The sequence below is a fragment of the Hemitrygon akajei genome, chromosome 8 (assembly GCF_048418815.1).
Source record: "Hemitrygon akajei chromosome 8, sHemAka1.3, whole genome shotgun sequence".
In the NCBI taxonomy this organism is placed as follows: domain Eukaryota; kingdom Metazoa; phylum Chordata; class Chondrichthyes; order Myliobatiformes; family Dasyatidae; genus Hemitrygon; species Hemitrygon akajei.
In genome coordinates this window covers 177,846,635-177,859,944 of record NC_133131.1, presented here as the reverse complement: position 1 = coordinate 177,859,944, position 13,310 = coordinate 177,846,635, and the positions used below count along the sequence as shown (strand labels likewise).

General features: G+C 43.4%; 1 protein-coding gene across 1 annotated transcript in view; it reads left to right on the top strand.

Annotated features, from left to right (window-relative positions):
- The window catches only part of LOC140732549 (uncharacterized), a 110,508-nt gene that overhangs the window by 95,009 nt on the left and 2,189 nt on the right, over nt 1–13,310 (top strand). Inside the window, exon 13 of the mRNA XM_073055318.1 lies at nt 1,924–2,076. Within this exon, the coding sequence (XP_072911419.1) occupies nt 1,924–2,074 (151 nt within the window). The 3' untranslated portion in view covers nt 2,075–2,076. The remainder of the gene's footprint in view (nt 1–1,923; nt 2,077–13,310) is intronic.

Genomic DNA, 13,310 nt, shown 5'->3' with positions numbered 1-13,310 from the left:
ATGGAGGATTACAAGTACCTGGGGATACGAATTGACAATAAACTGGACTGGTCAAAGAACACTGAGGCCGTCTACAAGAAGGGTCAGAGCCGTCTCTATTTCCTGAGGAGACTGAGGTCCTTTAACATCTGCCGGACGATGCTGAGGATGTTCTATGAGTCTGTGGTGGCCAGTGCTATCATGTTTGCTGTTGTGTGCTGGGGCAGCAGGCTGAGGGTAGCAGACACCAACAGAATCAACAAACTCATTCGTAAGGCCAGTGATGTTGTGGGGGTGGAACTGGACTCTCTGTCGGTGGTGTCTGAAAAGAGGATGCTGTCCAAGTTGCATGCCATCTTGGACAATGTCTCCCATCCACTCCATAATGTACTGGTTAGGCACAGGAATACATTCAGCCAGAGACTCATTCCACTGAGATGCAACACTGAGCGTCATAGGAAGTCATTCCTGCCTGTGGCCATCAAACTTTACAACTCCTCCCTCGGAGTGTCAGACACTCTGAGCCAATAGGCTGGTCCTGGACTAATTTCCACTTGGCATAATTTACTTATTATTATTTAATTATTTATGGTTTTATATTGCTATATTTCTACACTATTCTTGGTTGGTGTAACTGTTACAAAACCCAATTTCCCTCGGGATCAATAAAGTATGTCTGTCTGTCTTTTGAGAATGCCTACGAGATGCTATTTTTCAGATCAGCTCAGGGTGGAACCTACTAGGGGATCAGCTATACTGGATTGGTTGTTTTACAATGTTCTGGATTTGATTAGAGAGCTTAGGGTAAGAGAACCCTCAGGGAAGTGATAATAATATGATTGAATTCACCCTTTGCTTTAGATGTATCAGTATTACAATGAAGTGAAGGGGATTGCCCAGGCATGAGAGAGGAGCTGTCTCTGAAGGGAGTACTAGTGAAGATGACGGCAGAGCAGCAATGGCTGGAGTTTCTGGGAACAATTCGGAAGACACAGGATAGATAGGTCCTAATGAAGAATTCTGAAAGCAGTGTGTTGCAACTGTGGCTAACAACGGAATTCAAAGCCAACCTAAAAGCCAAAGGGAGGGCATATAACAGAGCAAAAGTTAGTCTGAAGTTAGAGGAATGGGAATAATTTAAAACCCAACAAATGGCAACTAAATAAGTCATAAAGAAAGAAAAGATGGAATACGAGGGTAAGCTAGCCAATAATATTAGAGGATACCAGAAGTTTCAGATATATAAAGTGCAACAGAGAGGCAAGAGTAGCCCATCAACTTCAAGGTTCAACGTGCTGTGCATTTACAGATGCCCTTCGGCACATCGTTATTTTAACGCTTGCTCATCTGATGTACTGTCACCCTCCTGTCAGCTTGAACCAGCCCGACCATTTTTCTATGACCTTTCTCATTAACAAAGTGCTTTTGCCCACAGAACTGCCTCTCGCTGGATGTTCTGTGGTTTTCGCCCCCAACTCCAAAGCCTGTTGTGCGGGAAAACCCTGGGGCTTCAACAGTTTCTCAGATAATTGAACCACTCTGTCTGGCGCTAACTATCATTCCAGAGCCAGAGTCAATTAGATCATACTTCTTCCTAATTCTAATACCTGGTCTGAACAATGACAGAACCACCTGACCACGTCTCCATCCATTCGAGCATTGAGTTGCTGCCACTGCCTGGATGATTAGATGTTGTGATTAATGAGTAGGTGTACACATTTGCATTTTAAGTATATCTGACTCATTCCTATCAGATCACTCTACTCTTTATACCACTATCAAATGCTGTAAGCTGTTCTCCATCGCAGGCTGGCAGAGAACAATGGCTGACAGGAAGGCACAGCCTCTACAGGATCAAATCCTTCAAACCAAGTATAACATATTGCAATGTATGGCAAATTCCTATGTGAAGGTGCTCATCTGGATAATTTCTTTTTTTTTCAGCTGTGGAATTGTCAAAACAGTGTCGGAAAGCTATACGTTCAACTGTCCTGGATTCACAGGTCAATATGTGAATATCATGGTCCCGGGACCAAATAAAACCCTGGCTCTGTGTGAGGTTGAAGTTTTTGGCACAGAAACTCCACTGAACTGAAGGTAGGATGAAATCCATAATAAACCTTATGAGGATAGGTTAGACAGCTAGGGTTTTTCTCGTTGGAGACAGATATGTGTATTAGGGAAATATAGACAATACATAGACCATTAGGTACAGGAGCAGAATAAGGCTATTCTGTCACAGCTGATTTATTATCCCTCTCAACCTTTTTCTCCTGCATGTTCCCTGTAACCTTTGATGCCCTGACTAATCAAGAACCTATTAACATTCGCTTTGAATATACTCAATGACTTGGCCTCCACAACCATCTGTGGCAATGAAATTGCTCCACATCTCTGTTTTAAGTGGATAGATAGATAGATAGATAGATAGATAGATAGATAGATAGATAGATAGATAGATAGATAGATAGATAGATAGATAGATAGATAGATAGATAGATAGATAGATAGATAGATAGATAGATAGATAGATAGATAGATACTTTATTCATCCCCATGGGGAAATTCAACTTTTTTTCCAATGTCCCATACACTTGTTGTAGCAAAACTAATTACATACAATACTTAACTCAGTAAAAAATATGATATGCATCTAAATCACTATCTCAAAAAGCATTAATAATAGCTTTTAAAAAGTTCTTAAGTCCTGGCGGTAGAATTGTAAAGCCTAATGGCATTGGGGAGTATTGACCTCTTCATCCTGTCTGAGGAGCATTGCATCGATAGTAACCTGTCGATGTGTCTCTATTCTGAGGCTATGGTCCTCACCTCTTAAAATAGGAAATATCATTTCCACATTCACTTCATACAGGTCTTCCAGAATTCCATAGTTTTCAATGAGATCCTCCTTCATTCTTCGAAACTACAGTGAGTACAAGCCCAGAAACATCAATTGCTCCTCTTACATTGACCACTTCATTCACAAAATCATTCTCATGAAACTCCTCTGGACCTCCTCCAATGTCAGCACATCTTTTCTTGGATACTCAACCCAAAACTGCTCATAATACTCTGTGTGGTCTGACCAGCACCTTATAAACCCTCGGCATTACATCTTTGCTTTTTTATTCTAGTCCTTTGGAAATGAATGCTAACATGGCATTTGGCTTCCTTTGCCTCAACCTGAAAGTTAACTTTCAGGGAATACTGCACTAGGGCCCCCAAGTCACTTTCATCACTACATTTTGAATTTCCTCCCCGTTTAGAAATCAGTCTATGCCTTTATTCATTTTCCCAAAATTAATGACCACAATGTTTACATAGCCATGTGGATGATAGAAAAAGTGGAGAACTATGTAGGAGGAAAGAGTTAAACTAAAAGCTTGATTGAACATCGTGGACCGAATTATCTGTTCAACAATATGCTGTCACTTCCATGTAATTTAGATTTGCACACGCGTCCAGTCCGAAGTAAAGGTAACTTCTGCTGAAACAACCTCTGAACGTATAATTTCATTCCTATTGAACCACATTGGAACAGCAGTAAAGATTGTAACCATATAACCATATAACAATCACAGCACGGAAACAGGCCATTCCGGCCCTCCTAGTCCGTGCCGAACTCTTAATCTCACCTAGTCCCACCTACCCGCACTCAGCCCATAACCCTCCACTCCTTTCCTGTCCATATACCTATCCAATTTTACCTTAAATGACACAACTGAATTGGCCTCTACTACTTCTACAGGAAGCTCATTCCACACAGCTATCACTCTCTGAGTAAAGAAATACCCCCTCGTGTTTCCCTTAAACTTTTGCCCCCTAACTCTCAAATCATGTCCTCTCGTTTGAATCCTCTCAATGGAAACAGCCTATTCACGTCAACTCTATCTATCCGTCTCAAAATTTTAAATACCTCGATCAAATCCTCCCTCAACCTTCTACGCTCCAATGAATAGAGACCTAACTTGTTCAACTTTTCTCTGTAACTTAAGTGCTGAAACCCAGGTAACATCCTGGTAAATCGTCTCTGCACTCTTTCTAATTTATTGATATCTTTCCTATAATTTCCTATAATATCATATAACAGAACCAATGCTCTAAACAAGTTGTATCATCCCATATGATTCAAGAATTAAGATTGTTTATTGTCATTCTTTAATACTCCTACCAACAAAATGATTGTTACTCTGGATCTGATGCAGCATAATGGACACATGAAGTGTAAATAGCACAATATATCAGAACTTTAACATATACGTTGACAGATTTGTATATATATATATAAGGTATAGGGCGTGCCCAAGGTGTACATAATGTGACTCTGACAGAAAATGTTGAAGCAGTGGTAGGGTGGATTAATAGGTGGATGAGTTGAACAGCCTGACGGGTTGGAGGAAGTAGCATTTTTGAGACTGGGGGGGTCCTGGCATCCACATAAAAATGCAATGTAAAACCCCGCCCTGGCTCAATGCGTGCATGCAGCCCTGGAAGTCATTCTGGGATAGCCGACTGCAATAACATATTGCTTACTATCTCAAGGTCATCACAAACTACCGTATGTACAAAATAATCAGTTCAATATCAAATTCCATCCTAGCGCAGATTAAGGTAGAGGACGAAATCGAGGAAGGAGCCAGACCACAATGAAAACCCCCGTCAAATTCTTGAGTGTGACACTCAAGAGGGAAATTGGAACAAAGGACTGGAAATTACTCGCTGGTCAGTCTGAGCTCAGGATGAGCAAGATTTTCATAACGAAGGCTGAAATGATGGGTTACTTGGAAGTGCCTGATCAAATAGGGCAAAGTCAGTATGCTTTCCAGAAGAGGAGATATTGCCTGATAATCTGTCAGCATTCTTTGTGGATGTAACAAGCTGGTTAGAAAAGGGAAGTCGGTGCATGTTATTTAATTGGATTGACAAAGTGCTGCACATGAAGCTACTAAACAAGATAAGAGCCCATGGAGTTATAAGGAAGGTACTAGTATGAAAAGAAGACTGGCTAACTAGCAAACATTGAAGAGAAGGAATAAAAGGATCATTCTTAGGATGGCTTTCCATGAATCAAAGTTCAAAGTTAAAAGTAAATTTATAATCAATGTGCTTATCTGCAGTCATGATATCCATTTACTGTGTTCCCAATCACTGTAAATTCAAAGAAACACAATGAAAATGGCACACAAGATGAAGAAACAACCAAAGTTCAAAAGGCAGCAAACTGCACAAAGACAGAAAAAGACTAACAATAATAATAAAGAAATAGGCAATAAGCATCAAGGCCATGAGATGAATAGTACTTGGAAGATGAATAGTCCATAGATTGTGGAAACAGTTCAGTTTTGGGATGAGTAAAATTGAGTGAAGTTTCCCCTCTGGTTCAAGAGCCTGATGTTTGAGAGATAACTGTTCCTGAATCTGGTGGTGTGGGTCATAAGGCTTCTGTGCCTTCTCTCTGATGGTAGGAGCAAAACAAAACATGTTCTGGGTGGTGGGAGTCCATGATAATGGATGACATCATTCCTTACTTCTTGGTGTTGGGGTGACAACTTTTCACTTTATATATTAGCAATGCAGATGAAGGGTGACAGTCTGCAGATGATGCAAAGCCAAGTGGAGGGACTCGTAACATTACGAAAGGAGGTACTGCAGCATTTGGGCAAAGGAAGGACGGGTGAAATATGGGAGTCAAATGCATGGTTTGTGCAGTTTGTTAGGAGGAATAAAGAGGTTACAGAGGAGGTACACAAGAGTGTCCAAGGAATGAAAGGTTTATCCTACGAGAAAATTTTGATATCTCTGGGACTAAACTCGATGGAGTTCAGAAGGATGAGGGTGTCTCATTGAAGCCTCCTTAATGAGAGTAAGGCAGTGGATGTTGTCTATATGGACTTCAGTAAGGCCTTTGACAAGGTTCCGCACAGAAGGTTAGTTAGGAAGGTTCAATCGTTAGGTATTAATATTGAAGTAGTAAAATGGATTCAACAGTGGCTGGATGGGAGATGCCAGAGAGTAGTGGTGGATAACAGTTTGTCAGTTTGGAGGCCGGTGACTAGTGGTGTGCCTTAGGGATCTGTATTGGGTCCAATGTTGTTTGTCATATACATTAATGATCTGGATGATGGGGTGGTAAATTGGATTAGTTAAGTATGCAGATGATACTAAGGTAGGTGGCGTTGTGGATAATGAAGTAGGTTTTCAAAGCTTGCAGAGAGATTTAGGCCAGTTAGAAGAGTGGGCTGAAAGATGGCAGAGGAAGTTTAATGCTGATAAGTGTGAGGTGCTACATTTTGGTAGGAATAATCCAAATAGGACATACATTGTAAATGGTAGGGTGTTGAAGAATGCAGTAGAAGAGTGATCTAGGATTAATGGTGCATAGTTCCCTGAAGGTGGAATCTCATGTGGATAGAGTGGTAAAGAAAGCTTTTGGTACGTTGGCCTTTATAAATCAGAGCATTGAGTATAGGAGTTGGGATGTAATGTTAAAATTGTACAAGGCATTGGTAAAGCCGAATTTGGAGTATTATGTACAGTTCTGGTCACCGAATTATAGGAAAGATATCAACAAAATAGAGAGAGTACAGAGAAGATTTACAGACAGACAGACAAACAGACATACTTTATTGATCCCGAGGGAAGTTGGGTTTCGTTAGAGCCGCACCAACCAAGAATAGTGAAGTAATATAGCAATATAAAATAAAAATAATTAAATAAAAATAAGTTAATCATGCCAAGTGGAAATAAGTCCAGGACCAGCCTATTGGCTCAGGGTGTCTGGCACTACCAGGATTACCAGAATGTTACCTGGATTTCAGCACCTAAGTTACAGGGAAAGGTTGAACAAGTTAGATCTTTATTCTTTGGAACATAGAAGGTTGAGGGAGGGTTTGATAGAGGTATTTAAAATAATGAGGGGATAGATCGAGTTGACGTGGATAGGTTTTTTCCACTGTAAGTAGGGGAGATCCAAACAAGAGGACATGATTTGAGAGCTAGGGGGCAAAAGTTTAAGGGTAACACGAGGGGGATTTTCTTTACTCAGAGAGTGGTAGCTGTGTGGAACGAGCTTCCAGTAGAAGTGGTAGAGGCAGGTTCGGTATTGTCATTTAAAGTAAAATTGGATAGGTATATGGACAAGGAAGGGAATGAAGGGTTATGTGAGTGTAGGACTAGGTGAGAGTAAGCGTTCAACATGGACTAGAAGGGCCGAGATGGTCTGTTTCCGTGCTGTAATTGTTATATGGTTATATGTTATATGGTTAACGATGATAGCCTTGAATGGAATGAATGTGAAGGGGCATTTTCATTACTAGGACAAGCTAGAATCAGAGCACTAGAATAAAGAAACATGCCAGTGGAACTGAGATGATGAGAAATTTCTTTAGGCAACGGATGTTGACTCTGTAGAGTTCGATACCATAGAGTGCGATGGAGGCCAAGTCATCGGGAATAGTTAAGGCAGAAATTGATAGGTGGTTGACTCGTAAAAGGGTTAAGGGTTGTGGGGTGAAGGCTGAACAGACTGCGAGGGCAGGAATAGGACGATAGTGCAGATAGGTGCCTGGCTGATGAGCTGATTTGGCATCAGACTCCTCTCCACATTCACTCTATTCAGCCCTTTCATTGTTCAGGAGGCTTCTGATATCTTCTGAGCAGAGATATCATGCAGGTTTCACTTGCGTTGGACCAGTCCAAACCTCCTGCAAAGAAAAGCTGCGGATGCTGCTCAGGAGGGAGTACACCGGGCCAGCAGGGGAACTGATCAGGGTGGTTCAGTGGATGGCTACGTTGTGAAAAGTATAAAAGTTACAGAGAGGGCCTATAGTAGACATGATGGGCTGTGAAAGGAAGAAAGGTAGTCTTTCGACTAAACTGAATTTGTTTTCATGCAAGAAGCCGAGTAGTTAAGACAGAGATATTCAAGGTGTATGTTGGTACATGGAACTGAGATGTTATAGTCATAATAAAAACTGAGTGAGTGGGCCAGTGAAGGAGTGGAGATTTGAGGCTTTGATTCGAGAGGCTTCGACGAGAAGCGGAAGACAAGCTTGTTCCCAGTTAGTCTTTACAATGCCTCCTGAGACGGTGATGTGCCTCTCCTGTGAGACGTGGCGGTGTTGTGGGAACTCCCCTCTCCCGCACAGTCACATCTGCCAGAAGTGTTTGCGGCTGGGTGATCTGGAAGACCGTGTGAGGAATCTGGAGCAGCAGCTGGATGACCTTCGACTCATAAGGGAGAATGAGACAGTCATAGATAAGAGCTACAGGGAGGTAGTCACACCTAGGCTGCCGGAAGCAGGTCGTTGGGTGACAGTCTGAGGGGGGAAAGCGAAGGAGAGTAGACAGGTAGTGCAGAGCACCCCTGTAGCCATTCCCCTGAATAATAAGTTTACCGTCCTGGGTGCTGTTGGTGAGGACGACCGACCAGTTGTGAGCCACGGTGGCAGGGCCTCTGGCACTGAGTCTGAACCTGTGGTGCAGAAGGATGGGACGGAGAAGAGGAGAGCTGTCGTCATTGGAGACTCTATAGTCAGGGGAGCAGACAGGAGATTTTGTGGATGTGAGAAGGACACCCGCATTGTTTGTTGCCTCCCGGGTGCCAGGGTCCGGGATGTCTCTGACTGGGTGCACGACATCCTGGTATGAGAGCGAAAGCAACCAGAAGTTGTGATGCAAGTTGGGACCAACGACATAGGCAGGAAGAGGGATGAGGTCCTGAAGTGTGAGTTTCGGGAACTAGGCAGGAGGCTGAAGAACAGGACCTCAAGGGTGGCGTTCTCAGGATTGCTGCCAGTGCTACGTGATAGCGATGGTAAGAATCGGAGGAGATGGCAGTTGAATGCATGGCTGAGGAGTTGGTGCAAGGCGCAGGGTTTTAGATTTTTGGATCATCGGGATCTCTTCTAGGAAAGGTGGGACCTGTACAGATTGGATGGGTTGCACCTGAACTCGAGGGGAGCAATATCCTTGCTGGTAGGTTTGCTAGCATGATTCGGAAGGGTTTAAACTAATTTGCAAGGGGGATGGGACCCGGAGCGATAGAGCAGTGAAAGAAGTGCATGGAGTAAAGCCAGATCTAACATATAGAGAGGCTTTGAGGAAAGAGAAGCAGAATAAAGGGTGTAAAGGTAGTAAGGTAGAAGGGCTAAAGTGTGTGTACTTCAATGCAAGAAGCATCAGGAACAAAGGAGATCAACTGAGAGCTTGATATGTACATGGAATTATGATGTAGTGGCCATTACGGAGACTTGGCTGGCACCAGGGCAGGAATGGATTCTCAATATTCCTGGATTTCAATGCTTTAAAAAGGATGGAGAGAGGGAAAAAAGGGGAGGAGGGGTGGCATTACTGGTCAGGGATACTATCACAGCTGCAGAAAAGGTGGGTAATGTAGCAGGATCCTCTTTTGAGTCAGTATGAGTGGACGTCAGGAACAGGAAGGGAGCAGTTACTCTACTGGGGGTATTCTATAGGCCCCCGGTAGCAGCAGAGATACAGAGGAGCAGATTGGGAGGCAGATTTACATTATCATGGGTGACTTTAACTTCCCTAATATTGATTGGCACTTGATTAGTTCCAAGGGTTTAGATGGGGCAGAGTTTGTTAAGGGTGTCCAGGATGGATTCCTGTCACAGTATGTTGACAGGCCAACTAGGGAGAATGCCACACTAGATCTAGTATTGGTTAAGAACCGGGTCAGGTCACAGATCTGTCAGTTGGTGAGCATCTGGGGGACAGTGATCACTACTCCCTGGCCTTTAGCATTATCACAGAAAGGGATAGAATCAGAGAGGACAGGGATATTTTTAATTGGGAAGGGCAAGTTATAAGACTACAAGGCTAGAACTTGCAGGTGTGAATTGGGATGATGTTTTTGCAGGGAAATGTACTGTGGACATGTGGTCGATGTTTAGGGATCTCTTGCAGGATGTTAGGGATAAATTTGTCCGGTGAGGAAAATTAAGAATGGTAGGGTGAAGGAACCATGGGTGACAAGTGAGGTGGAAAACCTAGTCAGGTGGAAGAAGGCAGCATACATGAGGATTAGGAAACAAGGATCAGATCGGTCTATTGAGGAAAAGCAGCTTAAGAAGGGGCTGAGAAGAGCAAGAAGGGGGCATGAGAAGGCCTTGGCGAGTAGGGTAAAGGAAAACCCCAAGGCATTCTTCAATTATGTGAAGAACAAAAGGATGACAGGAGTAAAGGTAGGACTGATTAGAGATAAAAGTGGGAAGATGTACCTGGAGGCTGTGGAAATGAGCGAAATCCTCAATGAATACTTCTCTTCGGTATTCACCAATGAGAGGAAACTTAATGACGGTGAGGACAATATGAGTGAGGTTGATGTTCTGGAGTATGTTGATATTAAGGGAGAGGAGGTGATGGAGTTGTTAAAATACATTAGGATGGATAAGTCCCCGGGGCCTGATGGAATATTCCCCAGGCTGCTCCACGTGGTGAGGGAAGAGATTGCTGAGCCTCTGGCTAGGATCTTTATGTCCTCGTTGTCCATGGGAATGGTACCGGAGGATTGGAGGGAAGCGAATGTTGTCCCCTTGTTCAAAAAAGGTAGTAGGGATAGTCCGGGTAATTATAGACCAGTGAACCTTACGTCTGTGGTGGGAAAGCTGTAGGAAAAGATTCTTAGAGATAGGATCTACGGGCATTTAGAGAATCATGGTCTGATCAGGGACAGTCAGCATGGCTTTGTGAAGGGCAGATCGTGTCTAACAAGCCTGATAGAGTTCTTTGAGGAGGTGACCAGGTATATAGATGAGGGTAGTGCAGTGGATATGATCTACATTGATTTTAGTAAGGCATTTGACAAGGTTCTACACGGTAGGCTTATTCAGAAAGTCAGACGGCATGGGATCCAGGGAAGTTTGGCCAGGTGGATTCAGAATTGGCTTGCCTGCAGAACGCAGAGGGTCATGGTGGAGGGAGTACATTCAGATTGGAGGGTTGTGACTAGCGGTGTCCCACAAGGATCTGTTCTGGGACCTCTACTTTTCGTGATTTTTATTAACGACCTGGATGTGGAGGTAGAAGGGTGGGTTGGCAAGTCTGCAGACGACACAAAGGTTGGTGGTGTTGTAGATAGTGTAGAGGATTGTCGAAGATTGCAGAGAGACATTGATAGGATGCAGAAGTGGGCTGAGAAGTGGCAGATGGAGTTCAGCTCGGGGAAATGTGAGGTGGTACACTTTGGAAGGACAAACTCCGAGGCAGAGTACAAAGTAATTGACAGGATACTTGGTATTTTGGAGGAACAGAGGGAGCTGAGGGTACATGCCCACAGATCCCTGAAAGTTGCCTCACAGGTAGATAGGGTAGTTAAGAAAGCTTATGGTGTGTTAGCTTTCATAAGTCGAGGGATAGAGTTTAAGAGATGCGATGTAATGATGCAGCTCTATAAAACTTTAGTTAAGCCACACTTGGAGTAGTGTCCAGTTCTGGTCTCCTCACTGTAGGAAGGATGTGGAAGCATTGGAAAGGGTACAGAGGAGATTTACCAGGATGCTGCCTGGTTTAGAGAGTATGGATTATGATCAGAGATTAAGGGAGCTAGGGCTTTACTCTTTGGAGAGAAGGAAGATGAGAGGAGACATGATAGAGCTGCACAAGATATTAAGAGGAATAGATAGAGTGGACAGCCAGCACCTCTTCCCCAGGGCACCACTGCTCAGTACAAGCGGACATGGCTTTAAGGTAAGGGGAGGGAAGTTCAAGGAGGATATTAGAGGAAGGTTTTTCACTCAGAGAGTGGTTGGTGCGTGGAATGCACTGTCTGAGTCAGTGGTAGAGGCAGATACACTAGTGAAGTTTAAGAGACTACTAGACAGGTATATGGAGGAATTTAAGGTGGGGGGTTATATGGGAGGCAGAGTTTGAGGGTCGGTACAACCTTGTGTGCCGAAGGGCCTGTACTGTGTTGTACTATTCTATGTTCTATGTTCTGGGTGGTTTTCTCTTTGGTGCGTTGGATGAGAAGTGACTTGAGAGAGGTGTACAAGCTGATGAAGCATAGATCGAGTGGACAGCCAGAGATTTTTCCCAGGGTGGAAATGGCTATTACAAGCGGCCATTATTTTAAGTGGAGGAAAGTATGTGGTGAATGTCAGGGGTAAGCTCTTGTTACACAGAGAGTGGTGTTGAGCGGAATACCTTGCTATAGAAAGTCATAGACGCAGATACATTAGGAGTATCTGAGATAGGCAGGGGGATGATAGAAACAAATGGAAGGCCTGTGGGAAGGAAATTTGTCATTGATCTTTGAGTAGCCTATGAGTTTGGTACAGTGGAGTGGGACAAAAGGGCTGTACTGTATTGTTTAATGGTCTAATGTCCCAAATGCATATGGACAGGAGTGCAGCATAGTGTTGCAGCTTGGTGCAAACCCATAGAATTGATGAGTGTCCGCCTGAACAGTCGAGGCGGAATATCAAGACAATGTTGTATCGAGGTTGCCTCCATTTTTAACAGGTATCACTGGAGAGGACCGTCCAGATTGAAACAGCACTTTATGAGGGAAATGATGGCAGATTACAGCACTGTTAAAGGACCATAAGACCACAAGACTATGAGACATAAGAGCAGAATTGGGCCATTCAGCCCATTGAGTCTGTTCAGCCATTCCATCATAGCCGATCCTGGATCCCACTCAACCCCATACACTTGCCTTCTTGCCATATCCTTTTTTACCCTAACCAATCAGGGAACTATCAACTTCTATTTTAAATATACCCACGGTTTAAATATACTCATGGATTTGGCCTCCACCAAGTCCATTCCACAGATTGTAAAGAGCATTCAACAGATTCCCTCTCTCTGGCTAAAATAAATTCTCCTTACCTTTGCTCTAAAAGGCCACCTCACAATTTTGAGTTTGTACCCTCTAGGTCTGGATATACACATCACAGGAACATCCTCTGCACATCCACTTTATCTTGTCCTTTCAACATTCAGTAGGTTGCAATGAGCTTCCCATACTTCCTTCTACATTCCAGGGACTGCAGGCCCAAAGCTGCCAAACACTCCACATATGTTAACAACTTCAGTCCCAGAATCAGCCTCGTGAACCTTTCCTGAAGTCTCTCCAATGACAACACATCCTTTCTGAGATATGCAACCCAAACCTGTTGGCAATACTCCAAGTGCAGCCTGACTAGTGTCTTATAAAGGCTCAGAATTATGTCCTTGCTTTTATATTCTATTCCCCTTGAAATACTGTAAATGCTAGCATTGCATTTGCCTTCTTTACCACAGACCCAACCTGTAACATAACCTTCTGGGTGTCTTGCAGAAGAACTCCCAAGTCCCTTCGCATA